Consider the following 22,358-nt stretch of genomic DNA (forward strand, 5'->3'; position numbering starts at 1 on the left):
GTGAAAAGTAATAGAAGAACAGTGGAAGGGTGGATAAGTTAGAATTTCATCCATTCAAATATTAGCCTTCTGTCACGATTTTGTGAGAATTACAAAGTGAGTCCATACAAATAATGGGATATGGATCCCAATAATAATAACTTGGATGACTCTTCAAGTAAGTTGGAAGAGGTTAAATAGAATTGTTTGGACTCGGAATTAGCAAAGGATGCACTTGGCGTTAAGGGGATGAAAGTTGCAAAATAGAAAAAAATTATTAACAGGCTGTCTAATAATATTTTAAGTTTCATGTATTCAAAAACTATAAAAATGAAGTATTGAAGTATTTTATATGAAAAATATTGAAATGCATAATTAGTTTTCTAGTTTCTAATTTTCTACTATACACTTTGAAAAATGATAAGCGTATCTAAAAAATTTACATCGAATCCTATATCGAACTAGCTTATCGAAGCAAGCTACCCCTGTCGAATCCAAAATTTTAAAGTTTTGAATTGCGTACCCGAATTCATACGACGACCCCTTACGTACTGTGAACCATGTAACTATGGACCTCATGCAGCCAATAAAACCTATCCAGTCGTCGGTGGCGATCAGTAAATTAAGGGGGTTTTGCATAAATTCCCCTCAAATTTCCCATATTTACAAAATTACCCTAAAAGTTTGAATTTTTGCCAAAAAAAACAAACTTAACATATCTCTCGGTCTCTCTCTCACCTCCCACCTCAACTACACCACCTCCTCCTCCTTTTCCACCATCACTCCCCTCCTCTCTCCTCTTTACCTTCCACATCCACTCTCTCCATCTCTCACCTATCCCTCTCCCCTCCCCTCTCCCACCTCAAATAGCAGATGAAGGAGGTGAAGAGGGGAGCGGAGGGAGGGGAGGGGGAGTGACTGTGGACGAGGGAGAGGGAGGAGATATAGTGGGAGGGGAGGTAAGAGATAGATTAAGAATAGAGATGTTGGGTTTTTATTAACAAAAAATCAAGATTTAAGGGTAATTTTGGAAATATGGGAGATTTGAGAAGCACAAATGCAAAAAAAACCTAAAATTTCTGCTCAAATCTCGACCAGTGATTGGATAGGTCTTATTGGCAAAACGAGATCACTTTTTATACCCTATCGTCGCCGGAGTCAATAGATATACATTATTAGTAAGAAGGTGCCACTAAATATACCAATCTTATAATTTAGCCAATGTAAAAAGTCATACCAAAATATATAAGTGCCATATAAGTAATAAAAGCAAAGCTTTCCTTAAAAGAAAAAATCCTAAAGAAATTAAAGATGCTCGCAAACCTCAGACAATTTAATTTGGGTAGACATAGTTTCTCGATCATGGTTCCGAAATCACATAACAGACTGTATGCATCACTGCCAAATGTAGGCGATCTAATAGCCTGACGCCTGTAGGCGAACCATTATCTCCCTCAGACCCCACCTCATATTCACACATATACACAACCTATATAAGGGTTACATCATTGTTGGTTGGCTATTTTTCTTTCAATTAGGGTGCAAGCAATTCAAGCTTTACAATGAGGCAAAACGGTATCATCAAGGCAATAATTATGGACATACACATGAAACATCGACTTTGAAACAGAACACAACTCCTCAGAAGTATGATGCAATGACACAGCAAAATGGCAATAGAATATATGATAAATAATAAAGAAAGTGCTTACATGTTTTAGCCTATCATACATTTCTTTGCAACTTCATGGAAGGAAATAGTCCCTAGCTCTTCAATTCTCTATAAAGTATGTAATGTGTCACTTGTCACTTGTTATATAGAAAAATATTTAAGTCACTTGTAGTTTGATCATACAAGATAACTTATTAATGGTCTCTTCCAATAAAATGTATTTCTATGATAACTTTGTACCCCCAATATTTTTATAAGTTCTATAAGTGGCATTTACCCAAATAAATAAGTCAAACATGTACCACGAACAAGAAATATAATTTAAGTGCAAAACGTATGACAAAAAAGTGTCCAACAATTGTCCTAATTGAAAGTGTATTATCTAATTGCAGTCACAAGTGTAAGGCACATGTATAAGGCATGTACAAAGTCATATCAGCTACCAACATGGGTATCTGCATGGCAGACATGAATATGACTTCATTATAGAAGCGTCTATGCTACAACCATCAAATGGCGACTTTAATCCAAATTAAATTTCTGTTTGCACAATCAGTTAGATAGTTTGATAATATAATGGATGGCATCACCAACTTACGAATATGCAAATAATATAAAATGAGGATGAGTTTCTTCCTTCTCGAGTCTCAATCTTTTGGGTAATAAATCACTAGCAATTACTAACCAGAATATTCGATGGAAATAGAACATAAATAAAACCTAATAAGGTGAGTGAATTGGTTCCAAGAAAGTAAGAAAATAATCAATGGTACCTTATAAGAAACTCTAAAGAAGCAAGAATCAACAAGAAACCCTTTGAAACTGGTGGCAGCTTTACAACTTCTAATGAGCATTCTTTTTCAACACAAGTGATGGATGAAGCCTATCATACTTTATTAATAAGATCACAATCAATCATGATATTTGGTATCTTCTTAATACAACAAGAAGGTTAGATATGATGCTTGAAACTAGTGTATGGTTTAGCTCACACAGATTCCAGGTCAACTTGGCATTCATCATTTCTCATCAAACCAATTACAGGCTCTCCCATAATACAGAAAAAGGAATCGTGATAGGTGCCGCCTCAACTATTCAACAGAAGATATCCTAAGTTATGCTAGTTGATGTTTCATGATATATAAGTTACTTACTGGAATAATGCTCATGGTCTTGAGTATAGTATAAGTTACTTACGGTAATAGTGCTCATTGTCTGAGTCCAAATCCTTAAATCGTTATATACATAACAAAAAAATTGTTTATCCAATTTCTTTTAAGTCAACTCTGATCCTTTCTCAGCATTCAGGAGCTCACTTGGGTCCTTGTCACCATGGGTGCTGCACATTCTCGGTTCTCTGTTGCATTCCATGTGTCCTTTTTTGATACCAAACCCTCTGAAGGACATTCATTCCTGATTTCAGTATTTTCTGCTTAGCATTACCTATGTGCAAAATAAATTAAAAAACTTGGTTATTAGATATTAGTTCCTAAGGCCCTACCCATACCCTGGTCTCAGCTACTTAACAAAGCATTATCTTAATTAAAACCAAACTAGTGGAATCCACTTTCAATACCTAAAGAAAATATCCAGGAGTCATATGATCTTTTACTTATCAACATTTTACACGATTCGTGTTTGTGATTGACATTTACATACACAAATGCAAGTATGGATCCCATCTAGGAGGAGTCATACATACAGCACAAGCAACAAATTCAAGTTTTTAGATCCAGTGATTTACCATATAAACCCTTTGAAAGGGTCTCATCATGATTCAATGCCTAAGGATTAGAGAAATTGGAGCATCAAATTAAGAGGCAGGCAAAGAAAATAAAAGAGTGAAATCCCAACAACTAGGATGAACTTAGCTGGTTTTTTATGCTACTGCAAGCTAAGTTGCATGGGTAAGGGTACAGGTACACATATGGGTACGGGGTATGACAAATTTGTAAAATGTAGGGTACATTGCATAATTATACAGTATGCCATACATAGCAGGTCGTGGTACGAATTCGCATTCGCAATTTGCCACTTAGAAAATTTCGATTCGATGGGGATAGCTTGCTTCGGTACGCAAGTTCGGTTAGTGACAGTTGTAAACCTTTTTTGGGTGTGCTTACTATTTTCCGAAGTGTATAATAGAAAACTTGAAAGCTAATAATGCATATCAATATTTTTTCGTACGAAACACTTCAATGTTTCTTTTTTATAGAGGTCATTTTTTGTTCTGTTTTTCTTTTCACATAATTCATGTTAGGCTCATCATTTCATTTCATGCTTTATTATCAGAGGTATTTAGTTATAGTAAAGTTACTGAATCATATACTCTTGAGACTCCCTTTCACTTGATTGTGCTATTGCATTCCATCTTGCACCTGTGCACTTTAAAGGGACGTTGCACCCCCACATACTTCTAAGTGGTACGCTAATTTGGGGAACCAATTCGTGCATTGAGGGGAATTGGTTTGCAAATATATCGAGTTTGGTTCGCGGGAATTGTACAATGATTAGAAGGGGGTGAAAGGAACCGCGCAACTATGGTACAGGAACATGGCTATATAAATATTTATATACATTAAATTATATATTGGAAAAATAATTTAAATGATAACAAGAGTGAGATTTAAAATTCCTATAATATTTTATGTTTTTTTAATCATGTGAGACTATAAAATGAAAAATTACAAGTTTTTGAACTATACATCCAATTGACTTCAAAATCATAATCGGAGCCCGACCTATGTCCAACTAGTTTCACGAAGTGGATGTAAAGTGTAGGATATATGTATGAAAAATATGACAGTATTTTAAATTAAAACATGTATTGCATAATTGAGTACATACCCGAATAAAATGTATGCTTATATGCAATGTATGCATATATGCAAGGAGTGTCCAGGGAGTTTTGGTACGGGTACAGGTACGTGTCAGGTACGGGTATGGCTTCAAATTAGAAGTACCTATGTAACATAGATTGAAAGTTACCAACTGAGAGGTCTTTAATTGGTTAAAAAGAGGAAATAAAGGATAAAAGGTGGGAGAGGTGATCATGGGTTTGGACCCAAGAGGCACGCAGCTGTGACATTCTTTAAAATGATATTTCTAGTTGTAGGGGTTGCAGGAAGTTGCAACCACTAATACAAATCCATTTTTAACAATTTGATGCATGTCATGTGCTCTTTTTTTTATCTCAAACCTAACATGTGAATTGCACTCATTCCTAATCTTCATTCTTTCTTATTTTGAATACTCAAGTAAGTTCTTACATATGGCAGTACTGCACATAACACTCGTCAATTTGACAAAACAAAATCATTCTTGGTTGACTAGGGTCTAAATGTAATCCAGCATCATCAACCTTAAGAGTTCCTTAGTTAAAGAGGCAAGCTCATGGAACCCCACTTTGAATACCTACAATAAATTCTAGACTCGTTAAAGTGACAATAAAAAGGAGAATCATGTACTTTTTGCAGGAGTTATTTGAGGAGACTCAAACACCTTATTTTTGGTGTGGCAGATGGGTTTATAAGGCATTCCTCTAGAGCATGTTCAACAACTTACTTATTCTGACTTATAAGGAGCTTTTTACTTGTAAGGTACCAATATGATGTTTGGTGAGGGTTAACTTTTTTACTTATTTGTTACTTATAAGTAGGGGGAAAATAAGTTCAGATTTCCCAACTTATTTTTTTCCCTTACATATACCGAACTTTCCTTATTCAAACCAAAAGACAATTCCCAAAAGAAACAAGGGTTAACTATTTTTTATTATAAACTGATTAATATTATTAATTAATAGTTAAGTAATTAATGAATTTATTAACAAATATTTTTCTCAATATGAAATTAAATAATCTCAATATTAATAATAATCACAAATAATATAATGTATACAAATATTTTAATAAAATATATTTCTTCTTATGAGATAGCTAACTTTTAATTAATTAATTATTTTATTAATATGAAATTAATTAATTAATCACAATATTAGTAATTAGAAATCACAAATAATGTAATATATAAAAATATTTTAATCAAATAAATTTATTATTATGAGATAACTAATTTTTAATTTATTAATACGAAATTAATTAATTAATCACAATACTAGTAATTAGTAATCACAAATAATGTAATATATAAAAATATTTTAATAAAATATATTTATTATTATGAGACGACTACTTTTTAATTTATTTATTAATTTATTAATAATAATTTTTTGTTACAATTAAATTAATTAACTAATCTCAATATTAATAATTAATAATCACAAATAGTGTAATATATAAAATATTTTAATCAAATACATCTCTTATTATGAGCTTACTAATTTTTAATTAATTAATTATTTTATTAATATCAAATTAATTAATTAATCTCAATATTAGTAATTAGAAATCACAAAGACTTTAATATATAAAAATATTATTATTAGTTAATTAATTAATTTATTATTAATAACATTTACATTAATATGAAATTAACTAACTGATCTCAATGTTATTCATTAATAATCATAATTAACTTGAGATAATCAGTTTTTAGTTAATTAATTATTTAAATAATTAATAATATTAATTACCTAGTTAATATAAAATGAATTAATTAGTCACAACATGAGATACAATAAAATGTCTTTTTTGGTCATTTGACATTTAACACAACCTTCTAAGTTATTGGTTTACTAAATGGCTAAAATATCATATTATAAAGTGATACTCATTTTCCAATAAAGTGACACAACCTTAAAAGTTAGCGTATAAAATGACATTCACTTTCTAATAAGGTGTAAATATTGACTCCTATGATAATAAGACCTTAAAATTGACACGCTTAACCAATAAGGTCTACTCTAGTCACTGGATTATTAATTTGAGCGGGAAAATTAAGGATTTTTGCACATACACCCCTCAAATATTCTTCACGTATAGATTTGCCCTCTCAAATTCAAATATTTGCAAAACCATCCAACTTTCCCCTACCCCTCCCCTCCCCCCAAATCCTTCTGTCCTCCTGTCTCCTACTCCCTCTTCTATTTTCCTCCTTCCCAAATCTTTACCCTCACCTCTTATCTCTCCTCCAAGCTTGCCTCTCTTTTAACATTTCTCTCATCTCACTCTTCTCCTCCCCTTCCCTCCTCTCCCTTCCTCTCTTCTATCTCCCATAAAACATTTATCATAAGCAGAGGGAGTGGAGGAAAGGGTAGAGAGAAGGGAAGTGAAGAAAAGGGGAGGAAAGTGAGGAGAGTAAAGGTAGAGAAGATGGGTAATGTAAGTGAGGAGAGAGTCGGATTTTTTTCAAATAATTAAATTTTCGAAGGCAAATCTGTAAGTGTGGAATATTAAAGGGTATATATCTGAAAATCCTTAATTTTGACACTCAAATTAAAGATCCGACAACTACAGCAGGTCTTATTGATTGACTGTGTCATATTATAGGTCTTATTGTAGCCAACATTATATTTTAGGCCTTATTGGAAAATGAGTGTCATTTGATAGCCTCATAGGGTATTTTAGTCTTTACTAAAAACATAACTCCTAACATATCCTTATAAGTAAAAGGGTTTGCCAACCAACTTCCTCATTTTTTTAACATACAAGGAGTAATAAGTAATAAAATAAGTAGTAGCCAAACATATGCTCTTATGAAGGTTGGCAATTTTGATGTTTTTCTTGCTTCTTAAACATAAATTACTATGTTGGTTTGTCCAACGTCGGTTTGTCCAACCCCACATCCTAGTAGAGCGATTAAAGGGTTGTTTGGATGATTTCCCTAAAAATAGAAAAGGGAAAATTGCTTAGAGGAACTTCCAAAACTAATGTTATGCATCCTCCTCCCTAGCCCAAAAAACCATGCTCCCTAACCCTTGTACTGAAACTTTAGTGCAACTACCTCCTTAACACTGTAGAAATCCACTATCCAATAAATCTATTCAAAATTACCCTTCCCATTTAAAATAAAAAATCACATTTTCTCTCACCTTCTTCCCTCTTCTTTTTTGAAATCATCTGCAACTACTTTTTCTTATCACTCTCTTCTTCTCAAGATCCCACTCCATCACCGCCATCGACGAGGATCCCGACAGCCGACACCGCAAGCTGTCCGTCGTTGACCCTTACAGTTTTGATCCATCTTCTTCAACGCTCCTTGATTGTCTTCGCTTCGTCGTCACCCCCCCTACGGTTAGAATAAGAAAGCTCGTCATCGTCTTCACTCCGACAAGGACCCCATCGACTGCAAGCTCGACGTTTGCAGACTCGGATTGAAGTTAGATGTAGATAATCCTGAATTAAGAAGCTGGGATTGAAATTAGATGTAGATAATCCTGAATATCTTTTATATTTTGTAGATAATGATGTACCAATGATTGAGTAAAAGTATTAGACAAACACATACAATATAATTCTATGTTGGATATGACTAATTTCTTTGTAAATTTTGAGACTTATGGTGACAATGATGAAATGTGCATTTGTGATTACTCTATAAACTTTTCTTTAGCATATTACATAGAATCTGAAGGTATAAAGCTTACAAGTATCACAGTTAATACCAATAAATCACACAAACATATTTAACATATAAATGTCATAACAAAATGATAGAAATAACATATAATAGACAACAACCCCCAAAAGAGCTTTAATTCTGCCAAAAATGTTAGTCCTGGATAGGTTCAGTGCATGCGGCTCGGTTATGTCCTTTAGTGTGACACATTAAGCATTTAACTGGACGTCTATTCTCAGATTAGTTGTTAATAAGTCTAATCTTACTTCTTCCACATCTCTTTATCGTCTTGGGGGAAGTATGTCAACTGTTTCATCCGTGACATTTGGCTTATTGTAATTTGGAACAGGAAAGAGAATGGGTTAATAACTTTTCTTGGAAGCTTTAGTCATTATGAACCAATCGCAATACGGGTACACATCTCTATACATGAAGATAATAGCAGCACATACACATGTTTACTGGTACACATCATTAACTTTTACTAATTTTTGAGTTGATACCTCAAAGATTTCAACAAATAGGAAGTGTTCTCCCCACACAAATCCAACTGTTGAAAGATTCGGCAATATTGAAAGTGATATGGCTCTATATGTTCTTCCCTCTTCTTTTTTGAAATCATCTGCAACTACTTTTTCTTATCACTCTCTTCTTCTCAAGATCCCACTCCATCACCGCCATCGACGAGGATCCCGACAGCCGACACCGCAAGCTGTCCGTCGTTGACCCTTACAGTTTTGATCCATCTTCTTCAACGCTCCTTGATTGTCTTCGCTTCGTCGTCACCCCCCCTACGGTTAGAATAAGAAAGCTCGTCATCGTCTTCACTCCGACAAGGACCCCATCGACTGCAAGCTCGACGTTTGCAGACTCGGATTGAAGTTAGATGTAGATAATCCTGAATTAAGAAGCTGGGATTGAAATTAGATGTAGATAATCCTGAATATCTTTTATATTTTGTAGATAATGATGTACCAATGATTGAGTAAAAGTATTAGACAAACACATACAATATAATTCTATGTTGGATATGACTAATTTCTTTGTAAATTTTGAGACTTATGGTGACAATGATGAAATGTGCATTTGTGATTACTCTATAAACTTTTCTTTAGCATATTACATAGAATCTGAAGGTATAAAGCTTACAAGTATCACAGTTAATACCAATAAATCACACAAACATATTTAACATATAAATGTCATAACAAAATGATAGAAATAACATATAATAGACAACAACCCCCAAAAGAGCTTTAATTCTGCCAAAAATGTTAGTCCTGGATAGGTTCAGTGCATGCGGCTCGGTTATGTCCTTTAGTGTGACACATTAAGCATTTAACTGGACGTCTATTCTCAGATTAGTTGTTAATAAGTCTAATCTTACTTCTTCCACATCTCTTTATCGTCTTGGGGGAAGTATGTCAACTGTTTCATCCGTGACATTTGGCTTATTGTAATTTGGAACAGGAAAGAGAATGGGTTAATAACTTTTCTTGGAAGCTTTAGTCATTATGAACCAATCGCAATACGGGTACACATCTCTATACATGAAGATAATAGCAGCACATACACATGTTTACTGGTACACATCATTAACTTTTACTAATTTTTGAGTTGATACCTCAAAGATTTCAACAAATAGGAAGTGTTCTCCCCACACAAATCCAACTGTTGAAAGATTCGGCAATATTGAAAGTGATATGGCTCTATATGTAAATAAATATTATATGTATCAAACAGAAATTCACTATCACAAAGTACATCAATGTGTCACATACAATCGAGAAATGTCACAAGGAATAAAAAATTGTCATAGAATACAGATAGAAGTCACAATCAATACAGTAATATCACATGCTACTTGTAAAGGTCATACATAACAGACAATGGTCGTATATAAAAGCATAATGTCACATGTAAAGAGCAATGACCTATATTCCTTGAGAAACCCCTAAATGCATGCATTATAGGACACAAATAAACGATTGAATCACATTTCTTGTTCAATGATGACGACACTGCTTGGGTTTGTTTCCATCACCTTTATTTTGTACCTTTAATTGATGATTAAAAGTACAAATAACTTATTACATGATGAATAAGTTCTAACTGTCACATGTAAGACGTGAATGTCACATATAAGGTCTAAATGTCACATTTAAGACCAAAATGTCACATTTAAGGTCAAAAGGTCACATATAAAACCTAAATGTCACATATGACCTCTAAACATCACATATTATATTTATACGTCACATAGCATTCTGAAATGTTACATTTAAGGTTAATGGATCACATTTAACAAATTAATGGACTAACCAAGAAAGTAAACCATATGAATGTCTTGCTCAATCAAATATTTGGTCTTTTGCTGTCTCTTTAGCACGCCAAGCTTTAGAATAATTAACTTTTAAATCATATTAAGAGTACAATTCCTTTCTAATGTCAATTGGGTTGATAGATGAACGGGTCGTCATAATTGATTGTGACATACTCGCAATTCACCTTCTCGATGCTCTAGAATGACCAGTTGTACTGTTATGTTGTCTGCAAGTATATTGAGGAACTAATTTTTTATAGCAAAGGCTGACACATGGCTCAATAGTGGAGCATAAAGCACCTACGGGCATTTTGTTTCTTTTCTGAACATTTAAATAGCACGAATGTGTTTTGGCTCATTGTTAACATATTTAAACAGAACTTATTAACTATAGAGTAGTATATAAGAGCTATTCTAACTTCTTTTGCGCTCTCAAATTGTCGTCCTTTTTCACTAATTGCCTCGTACCACCATGCCAGGATTCCTATCGAGTCACTTACTATGTCATCCATTATTCATACATACTCTCTTTGAGGATTGTCACTTAGGATCCTCTCTGATTCCTGGATATGCTTTGATGATTGTGAGTTTACAGGAAGAAACTGCAAGTTAATATAACATACATATATCACGTGTGGTAATTACAAATAACTGTTAACTTGTATATGTTACAAATAAAGTTGATATGTCACGTGCAATATCTGTAGGTCACATATAAGACGTAAACATCATAGTTCCCATTATAACGTATATACAGGATCTAAAAAGAATCTTTTGAACACTTAAACTCTGTTTCTGTACCTGTTTATGTCACAATGACATGTGTAGGTCCTTCATCTCTTTCAGTAACAGTCATGGTTATCGTGTTTAACCCCATTAAACGATGATAATCTATCATGTTGAGAATATCTTCATATTTAGAAGATTAAATGAGACATTAGGAAACTTCTCAAGAGAGTAACTTATTAATAAACTTTCATACTGTACTTTTAAATTCTCTATAGCATGCGTCTTCAATTCAACTAAACTTGTTGCAAAATTGACTTTAATGAGGGTTGCATTGGTGTTTAGCGAAATTATATATATTAAAGATTTTTTCATTTTGATTGTTGGAGAAGTTAAGAGGAAAGAGTTAAGAGTATTTTGGTTATTGAAGGTTGTTGAGTAGAATCTAAAGAGGGAAGAAAATATTACCTTGATATGGGACATTATTTGGAGGGAACTTAGTATGTTTCCCTCCAATTTTTCATTTCCCTTCAAAAAATCTCTCTTAGCCATTAATGTCATTCTTCTCTCTTCTCACACATCACTTTTTATTGTACAATGTAATGAGGGGCTACCTAATAAAACAAAATTTTGACACTCTACAAAATGGTACAAAAAGGTAAACTGGGCAATACTTTAAAATATAGTATAAGAACTTTATACAATGTTGGGCTAGAGGTGTTTTATCATAGAAACTTGGGTCAAAGAGCTTGAATGAGTTTGACTCTAGTTAGGGGTAGGGAGTGCATAACTTTTTGAAAGTTGCTTACTCCAAGCAATGTTCCCAAAAGAAAAACCTAACAAAGAAACCTGCTAAATAGGTTTTCAAGTGATTTCCTTTAAAAATCTCCGAAATGAGTTTCCTAGAACTGGAGTCATATCAACCAATGGGAGGATGCCACCTCACTCCCGCTCTTGATTTCAAAGCGGGAACCAAACTGAAGAAAAGGAAAAAAAATTAGAAAATGGATTTCATATAATGTAGTTTCTCGGTAATTTGGCCAACCAAACAGGAACAATCAACATTCAACTATCAATCAACATAAAGTAATTGTTATAAATTTAGAGACCTTGACATTTAAATCCATATAACAAGTATAATTATGAGCACAATATTCAAAACATATATCTTTCTTTTCTATTTTGTTTAGAGTGTTGATCTTTTATATTTATACTAATAGGAATTAAACACATGTTACATATTATTAGAATTATGCTAAACATATTTTTAGCTTATTCCTTTATTCTCTTAATCACATCTCTAATATCTCTCAATCACATATTCTTAATATATTATTCCTAATATAACTATAACATCATAAATCTCCATAATATATTCCTTAACACAACTCCTCAAGCTAGAGCATTTATATCATATATGTTACCTCATTGCGGTAGTCTTGATATTCGTATCTTCCACTAAAATTCAAATAAATTTATCCTCCATCGAATTCCACTAAACAAGAGCTCCCCTCCAAAATCCACCAAACAAATGATCCTCTGATGGATTCAACAAACAAATGATCATTCTCATAGATCCACCAAACAAATGATTCTTTCAGGGATCTAACAAACAAATGATCATTACTTAGGGAGTTGCCAAACAAATGATCCCTCTTTAGAGATCCACCAGACAAATGAAGCCGAGAGAACAATCTTAACTAAACCAAACTCAAACAAACCAACGAAACAATCTCCTTCTAATCAATCTTCAAAATCTAATAAAAAAACTAACAAAACAATATTATTCTGCATCAATCTCAAAATACGTCAACATAGCATCACCCTACCATTCTTTCAAACCAACCAAATGTCAAACACCTCTCCTCCATTCTCAAACAAGCCAACCAACACATAACAAAGTTCAAGTCCAACCTCAAAGATCAAAATAAAACAAATTACTTTGAAATCCAACCTCAACCACATGAAACAAAATCCAAACCAAATCCTTATTCAATCAAAATCCTTTTGTCCTTCCTTTTTTCCCCTTTTCCACTACTTTTCCTTTCCTTTTTTCCTTCCTTTTTTCCCTTTTTTTATTCTCTTTTTTTTGTTTCTTTTACTTGTAGCTAATGGTGGCCAAGGTTTCTAGAGGACAAGCGTTAACGGAGGTGGTGTCCACAAGTTATATAGGTGTGAATGAAGGCAAATCGAGGTGGCATAAGCAACAATGAGAACATGTACATTACGAACGACTTTTGCTACCAATAATGACAATCTTAATCATGACGTGCCTATCAAAAGTAGAGCGAACAAGAATTCGCAATTGTTTACGGAAAACAGTAACCACAGCACTGTTTACAACGAACAGCCACCATGGAACTATTCATCATGAACAGTAAGTCGGCGCTTTACTGTTTATACAGTAAACAACAGAAAAAAGGACGATGTAAAGACAGTGAGGAGTTTGTGATGAGGGCATTGGGGGCTAGAGTTTTATGAGGATTTAGGATTTTGTGGAGTCTAGGGTTTGTGTGGCTCTGATACTATTTCGAAATTTATTATCAAAAAAACCAGAGACTTAAGCGTAGAGCTTTGTTGACCTTTTATATTTATACTAATGGGAATTAAACACATATTACACACTGTTATAAATAGCGGTAAATAACCCCGCAATAGCGGCGCTAATAGCGTTAACGGTCCCTTCCCGCGACGCTATCGCCCGCTACGCTATCGCGCAATAACGGTGACATATTGAGGAATATGTCTGTTCGCAAAAGCCATCAATAGTGTGACATAACGGTAAATAGTGAGCGATTGCATTCGAAATTTGCTTTTTGACTGCTATTTAAAAACGATTTGAGGCTTATTTTTTTAAAATTAAACTCAACCATTGACCATTGCATTCCACCGTCTCCTGTGATTTTTTTTTTAAAATTAAACTCAACCATTGACCATTGCATTCCACCGTCTCCTGTGATTTTCAGCATACTCCCGCCACCTCTCATAGCCTCTGCATTCCACCGTCTCCTGTGATTTTCAGCATACTCCCGCCACCTCTCATAGCCTCTGGCACCTACATTGACATTTCCTCTTACCTCCTTCACCGTGAGCTCCTCTTAGAGCAGTCCTGTCACCGCTAAGTTCTTCTTCTCGAAGACGATGATTTTTTAACTCCTTCAATCATCTTCGGTATTACGTGATGGTTACATGTCTATTTTATGTTTAGGATCTCTTTAAATCATCCAATATGTACTTTTAGATTTCTTAGATTTTTTTAATTTTTTTTTAGTATTTATACATATCTAAATTAGACCGCTATTTGACTTTGCGCTTTTTACCGCTATTTTATCACAATAGCCCGAAATAATCTTAGCGATGTCTCACCGCTACGCGACGCTATCCGCTATCGATAACATTGATATTACATATTATTAGGAATATGCTAGATATATTTTTAGTATATTCCTTTATTCTCTCAATCACATCCTTAATATTTCTCAATCACATACCCCTAATATATTATTTCTAATATAACTATAACATCATAGATCTCCATAATATATTCCTTAACATAAGAGTAAATTACACTAACCCCTAAGAACTTTCAGGATTTAGGAGTAAACCCCAACTTCCAACATCACACTAAACCCCCAATAAATTTTGCAAAAAAAAAAACCAACATCTTTTGCGTGAATTACGTTAAACCCCAAAAACTTTTTTAAATGTCTTTTTTATGTTGTTTTTTGGTTCTAATTAACAAGGCTTATTTACAAAATGCAGAAAATTATAAGGAGGTTTTAGCAATTCCAAAAAGGTATGAGGGTTTTGTAGGATTTTGAAAGTGATTAGGGGTTTACTGCAAAGAACTAAAAGTTCTTGGGGTCTAGTTTACTCATTTTATCTTCCAAAATCACATAAATGACTTGGCAAAATGGGGGTGATTATAAGCAATGTTTGAAAAGACTTCTTTGAAACTAGCTTCGAAACTTTTTGAAGGGTAAAAACTTTAAAGCTTAAGAGTGAAACTATTTATCCCTTGAAGCTTATGCCTCATCGCTTAAAGCATTACTAAAGTGTGCACTTTGCGCTTCATAAAGTGCTTCTCTTTTCAAGTGTAAATTTTAGACAAGATGGGAGGATATAAAATGATTTTTAGCTAACATTAAAGTGCCCCTATGTATCTTCAGTATTACCATGTGGGTATAAATAAGATATATATGATATGCATGTAGCTCAGTTTATTATAATTTGCGTCTATACTTCACATATTTAATTCTTATTTGCTACTTAGAACATGAATGTATCTATTTGTATATTAGTATACCATTATATAGTATATATTCATAATTTTTACATATTTTAAAATTAAAATACTTAAACTCACAAGGCTTACGCTTTGAAATTTACGCCTCACTTCAACAAAGGGTCCAATGCTTCACCTTGTACTTCTGCTTTTTTCAACATTGATTAGAGTTTTGGATGTTTTGTTTGGATGTTAGGACTGGTTTTGTTTATCCTAGAAGCAACCTAAACTTGGATAATGAGAAAAATTAAGAATTGATGCCATACAATTGGCAATCCCTAAACTAGGACCTCAAAACAAAGTCGAAATTTTAGTTAGTAACAGAATTAAACAAGTTATTGCAGCAACCCTGTATGATAAAATCCATTAATAAAAGAAAGTGAAAAAAACTAAGAGAACAAAGAGTAAAAAGTTACCGGTGGCTGAGATAGATTTTCTTCTTTGCCTTCCACCATTAAAAAAAAGAGCTCTCGTAAAGGTTAACTCTTATTTTCTTCTTCTTCTTCTTCAAACTTGGGACTCTAGAGAAGGAAAAAGAAATGAAGAATTTTGATCATGTACTACTTTTGACTATTTAGATAAATGAATGGTAAACATTTCACATTTGTGTGAGGTTCTTGTGGGTTTTGCATCTAAGATAGAATCTGGATATTCAGCATTCATATATCTTGCACATGGTCGATCAAGGTTGGAAAACTCTCAATTTTATGTTGTGGGCCTTTATAAAAAAGTCATACTTCAATGAACAAAATGATCAATTCTTCCTGAAAATATTAGTGAGAACTCTTCAAGTAGGGTTTGAAACGAACCAAATATTTAACAAATAATTCGGCATTTATTCGCTTAAGCATTTGGTAATATTCGATTTGATAGTTCATTGAACAAACAAATAGTTTTTGGTATTCGATCCATAAACCAATAGAATATACCACGTATATTTGATTCGATTGTTTAATAAACTATTTGTTTATATATTACTCTCTAGACCTACAAATTTTAGTTATTATATTTTTATGCATCCCAAAAAAAAATTTATACATATTGTCTCATATATGTAGTTTTTAATTGTGAATACTACATTTGTCACTAGATTGCATATTCATTGATTGTATCATGTTTGGCTGCATAATAAGACCAGGATAGGATAACAAATATTTATCAAGTATTTATCGAATATCTACCAAATATTAACTAAATAATTTATAAAAGACTACAAAAAAACTATTAACAAATATTTGAGAATAGTTGTCGAATATTTGAATACTAATCGAATCAAATTCGAATACACATTTCCTATTCGTTTCAAAATACGAATTCAAAGAGTCGGATATGAACCGAATATAAATATGAATAATGTGGTATTCGAATCGAATTTAGTTAGTTTTCACCCCTATTCTCAAGTGTAGCTATTTTGTTCTACTAGAATATTTAAGAGACAAAATAGATAAATTGATAATTCAACGAGGAAGTTCAGAGTTCATGAATACTTTTAAGAATGAGTTAGTTATTTTCCTACTAGAATTATTGCACATGCAATAGATGTTAAAACCTATCATGCTATGTTCGTTATAAAAAGAGGCACTTAAAAACACTAAGATTTCATCGAGTTCTACAAGATTTTTTTTCTTTTTTCCATTTGAGATGAGTTATTTTATATTATATCTTATCTACAATTGGCTATGATATATATTACAATTTTTGAGTGTTGATGTAATTTTCACAGAAGAACATAGGATAAATTCACAATCCAGGGCATTACTTTCAAAATACCACCCTACGAACACTTTATATCATGTTAATACGAAGAGTATGTTTCATATTTTAATCAAATGTTATATTTAATCATTTTTAAGTCAAATATGTAGATACATTTCAAATTTTGATAATATTTAGACTAGAACGTACTACAATTCTAATTGTTATATTTATATCTAGTAATTCTTTCAAAAAAGTACCTTATCATTTTATACTTTTATCTCTTACAACACACATTGGATTATAATTTTTAAATATCGGAATACACCGGACGACCAAATTCTATGAAATATTGGGTCTATAGAGTAAATATTGGCAAAAAACTCCTACAACACACATTGGATGCTTTATTTGGATGTCCAGACTGATTTTGTTTATCCTAGAAGCAATATACCCCTAAATAATGTGAAAAATTAAAAACAATTTTATATGATTGGCAGTGCCAAATATAGTAAAAAAAGACAATTTTAGCTAATAACAGAATTAAATAATTTATTGGAGCAATCCCATATGATAAAATCCATTAATCAAAGAAAAAAAAGAAATTGAGACAGTAGAGAGTAAAAAGTTCCCGAGGGCCAAGACTTATTTTCTTCTTTTCCTTCATTAAAAAAAGAGCTCTTAAAAACATTAACTCTTCTTCTTCTTCTCAACCCTTGGATTTTGGAAAAGGAAGAAGAAATGAAGTATTTTGATCATGTACTTATGTTATGTTTGGATTAGGAACTTTTTTTAATCCCAGGGTTAATTTAACTCACTATAGTCCTAAGATATAGTAGTCTAGCGGACTATATTGAGTTCAACTTTTAATAATATATGTGGTTCAAATTGCCATTAACACCTCTAATACCTATGTCATGTTTGGAAACTTGTCATTATAAGGGTGTATAAGATTAGAACATACTAGTAAATGTCCACAATGCCCTCTACATATAAGCGAAGTATTTCATGAGTTTGTTTGTGATTTTTAGATTTTCAGGGGATTGTTTGTAATCATATTTCTAAAGGGATGTTTGTAATTTTTTCATATATTTCGATTTTTGTAATTTTCCAAACTTTAAAGGGGTTATTTGTAATTTTTAAAGTTCTTAGGATTTCTTTGTAACTTTTGAAATTTAGGTGGTTGTTTGTAATTTTCAAATTTTGGGGGGTTATTTGTAATATTTAAATTTTTCGAAGAGTTTCCTATTATTTTTAAATTTTCAAGTGTAGTTTGAAATTTGTAGATTTTTTCAAGCGTTATTGCGATTCAGTTTTCTTAGGGGGCTATTTGTAGTTTTTTATTTTTACTTCTTTATTTCTAGTTTTTAGAGCCTTCAAGGGTTTGCTTGTAATTTTTTGATTATTAGCCTCTTTTTAATTTTTAATTTCTTTAGGGGATGTTTTGTAGTTTTTAGATATTTCATTTTGGCAAAGGTCTTTCCAAATATCAAGGGAGTAACAAATATCTAGATTTAGGGGGCTTAATATGCAAATAAGGATGATTATGAGTATATGCCATCAAAGTGGGAATACGCAAATGGAATGATTAATATGCAATCAAAGTGAATGAGGGAAATGATTGGGAATGAAACATCTTAATAACTTTTAGAAAGTTAAAGGGTAATGATGTCATTTTTTATCTAATCCCAAATGACAAATAGTCCCAAGACTATAGTAGCACCCCCTCAACCCCCATTATTTAGTCTTAAATCTCAGGACTATTTCATTTTAATGTACTAAATAGTTCTACCTAATATCCCCTAAAAATTTGAACCAAACATGTTACTATGTTATTTTAAAAGATAAAGGTTTATTAACTCAAAATAATACACAATCCAAGCATGGTCTTATTGTTGATTACTTAATTGTAAATTGTACGAATTGTGATCACATGTAGATGCGGTTCTTGAGGCTTCTGCATCTTAGATAGAATTTAAATATCCATCATTCGTATATCTTGCACTTGCCAATTGGACAGTCAAGATTGCAAAACCTTGTTTCTTTCTGGATGAAGATTTCAAAACTTAATTCTAAATTTTTTTGGATAATTATAAATTTGTAAGATGTGGCCTTTTAGGATATCATATAAGCCTATAGAAAGTCATACTATAATGGATAAAAAGATTATATCTTCCTTTAAATATTGTTACTTTACAAGGGACTTGAGAGTTCACGAGTACTTAAAGGATGGGTTAGTTATTTTGTCCTAATAGAATTATTGCACATGCAAATGCACGTGCAAGCATTGTTTTAAATATCGACCGACTTATCGATATATTGACATATCGGCCAATATATCAGTTTTGAAGGGTCCCCAACACAACATTTACAAATTTAAATCAGTTTTTGATATTTGAGTAAATTTCCTGATATTTCGGATAAATAGGCCGATATTTATGATTTGTAAATATCACAACCAATTTGGGCTTTTTCAGCTTTAGAGCTATTTTTGGGTTTGGGTTTCTAAGTATCCAATCCAACCTAAAATCAAACCCTATACCTGAGGTCGAACCCAAAATCGAACTTGATCTCAAAACCCTAAATCAAATATTGTCGTTCTTGTCCTCTCGCGTCACTGTCTTCTCCGCGACATCCTCAACTTCTCCGCCCTCAACAATGCTGTCGACACACTCATCAACACCGCCAACAAAGCCAACAAATGTTAGGTCTCGTTCTCATTCTTCTCTTTTCTACTATTGTTAGTCTCTTTTCTCAAATCTCCCACTCTCCTCTCTTCCTACCTCTCCTCTTTTCTATCTCTTCTCAAATCTCTCTCTCCTCTCGTTCTCAGTCTTCTTCTCTCTCCCCTATCTCTCTAATCTTCCTCTCTAATCTCTTTAAAATGCAGCTAACCTCTCTCCCTAATCTCCCTCAATTGTTAATATAGAAAAATTGGAGGACGAAAGTGAAGAAGAAAGAGTGATTTCTTACTTAAAAAGTGAAGGTATACCATTCCCTTCATTTTATTAATTTGCATTAAATTTTTCCATTCAATTGAAATTTGGACTGACATTAAAATATTGATTGAAACTAGTTAATATGTGTGACTGAAATTATTGACTGTAAGTAATGAAATAATGACTGAATACTGAAATATTGGATTTATTGACCGAGTATTAGATTGTTGGCAGGAATTATTGACTAAATATTGGATTGTTGGCTACAATTATTGAAATTATTGACCAAAATTGAATTTTTTGACTAAAATCCATGTTTGTTGAATGTGAAGGTGATAATAGGAAGATGTTATCCGAAGGTCAAGGATCTACTGCTCCTCAAAACCGGATGGTAAAGATCCTTGTTGGCAATATGAAAAGAGAGTTGGTTCCAACACTGGAAAGGTGCGATGTAAATTTTGCTTGCAATGTCTTCGCGGTGGGATAAGCTAGTTCAAAGCCCATTTGACTGGAAAAAGGAAAATTGTAAACTATATGATAAGGTACCTGAGGATGTGAAGAAAATAATTTGTGCAATGTTGAGGCGGATAAAAAAGGATGAAAAGAGAGCTAGATTGAATTTGTTATTAAGTAATGTGAAAGAAGGGGAGGAGGAAGATGAGGAGAATCCATCACAAAGCAGCTCATCCTCTTCATTCAAGATAAAAGGGCCAATGGACTCTTCTGCAAGTTGCTACAAATAACATAGCGGCCTCTACTAGCATGGCAAAGACAAGACCGGGTATCTTTTGGACAACTTGTACAGCACACCGTGTTAATTTGATGTTTTGTGACATAGCCAGAATCAAGTCTATTTGGAGTGCACTTCTCATAGGAAGAACTGTATTAGTGTACATCTACAGTCACACAAAGTTTCTTCCATTGCTAACAAAGTTTACAAATGGAGAAATATTAAGACCGAGGCTACAAGATTTGCTACGGCATTTCTATCTTTGCAGTTGTTAAGGGATAAGAAAAAGAAGATGAGGCAGACGTTCATCTCCGACAAGTGAATGGACTGTAGTCTATCATCAACATGACTGGGCAAAAAGGGTATAAATATTTCAATTTGATAGTTATTAAATGTTAGTAAATATTTTAATTTAGTTGCTGAAATTATGGCAAGCAACAAGTTCAGGGACAGTTGATTTCGCCCTTAAAGTGTTTGCTCCCTTGGTAAAGATTTTGAGTGGATAGTGATAAAACCTCATCTATGGGGTTTGTATATGGAGATTTGTTGGTGACTAAGGAGTTGAAAGCAGCTCTCCGTAATGAAGAAAAATATCTTTCCATATGAAAAATGATTAATAAAAGATGGGAGGACAAGCTTATGGAGCTGCTATATAAAGCAGGATACGATCTCAATCCCTACTCTATCCATCTTTCGTGGATATTGAAAAGAATGAAACCTTCATACAAAACATTGTTGAATGTATATAGATTCTATCGGGATGATGACGACACTTTTGATAGGATTGGAGCTTAACTCTATGATTATCAACAAAGAAAAGGGTCAATTAGGAGCTCAATTGCCATGAAGCAAGCAAAAAAGCCCGATAGTAATACCGGCATACTCACGTTTTCATCTAAATTATCCTTCATAAACATCCATTATAAAAAAATTATTTTTTAAATTATTTTAACTTATTAGTTACATGGTGGTATCTTTTTGGGAATGATAATCCCGATCATAGAATGGCGATGAGAATTTTGAGCTTGACAGCTAGCTCTTCAGCTTGTGATAATAATGACTTCCTTATGATTTAATTGTGTTGGAGGCTTAGAACACATTTGAGACAATTTTTTCTTAGTGCTAATTAATGATTTTAATTTATAGATTCACATGAATAGATTAAGTCATAAAAAATTGCATGACTTAGCCTTTTGTCAAGTTCAACGCAAAGCTCCAACACAAACATTCCAACAAGAATAGAGATTCTCTACTTGCCTATGATGATAAAGAAAATATCACATATTGGGTGATCTCTCCATGTCAAGTTGGTGAATGAAGTGATGAAGTGTTCCCAAGAGAAGAATTAACTTGGATGCTAGTCGAAAAAGTATCGAGAGCTAATCCAAAGAGGAGAAAGAGTGCAAGTTTAAAGGTAAGGCATACCAAAGATGGAGAAAGTCAGAGGCATCATCTTCAAGATCAAAGGAGCTGGTCATAGATAAAGAGGAAGA

General features: G+C 32.9%; 1 protein-coding gene across 6 annotated transcripts in view; it reads right to left on the bottom strand.

Annotated features, from left to right (window-relative positions):
* Window positions 1-22,358, bottom strand: part of LOC109843916 — a 30,504-nt gene that overhangs the window by 2,412 nt on the left and 5,734 nt on the right. For 2 of the 6 annotated variants that reach the window (XM_020412890.1, XM_020412889.1), the window contains exons 1-2: window positions 7,641-8,721; window positions 4,499-4,614 (exon numbers count right to left, since the gene is read on the bottom strand). In XM_020412890.1, the coding sequence (XP_020268479.1) occupies window positions 4,499-4,614; window positions 7,641-7,668 (144 nt within the window). In that variant the 5' untranslated portion in view covers window positions 7,669-8,721. Of the gene's footprint in view, window positions 1-1,302; window positions 1,900-4,498; window positions 4,615-7,640; window positions 8,722-15,917; window positions 16,023-22,358 lie in introns of those variants that run through there. The other 4 variants (XM_020412892.1, XM_020412891.1, XM_020412894.1 and 1 more) reach the window with 3 other exon arrangements.

This window comes from Asparagus officinalis, chromosome 5 (genome assembly GCF_001876935.1).
Source record: "Asparagus officinalis chromosome 5, Aspof.V1, whole genome shotgun sequence".
Classification (NCBI taxonomy): domain Eukaryota; kingdom Viridiplantae; phylum Streptophyta; class Magnoliopsida; order Asparagales; family Asparagaceae; genus Asparagus; species Asparagus officinalis.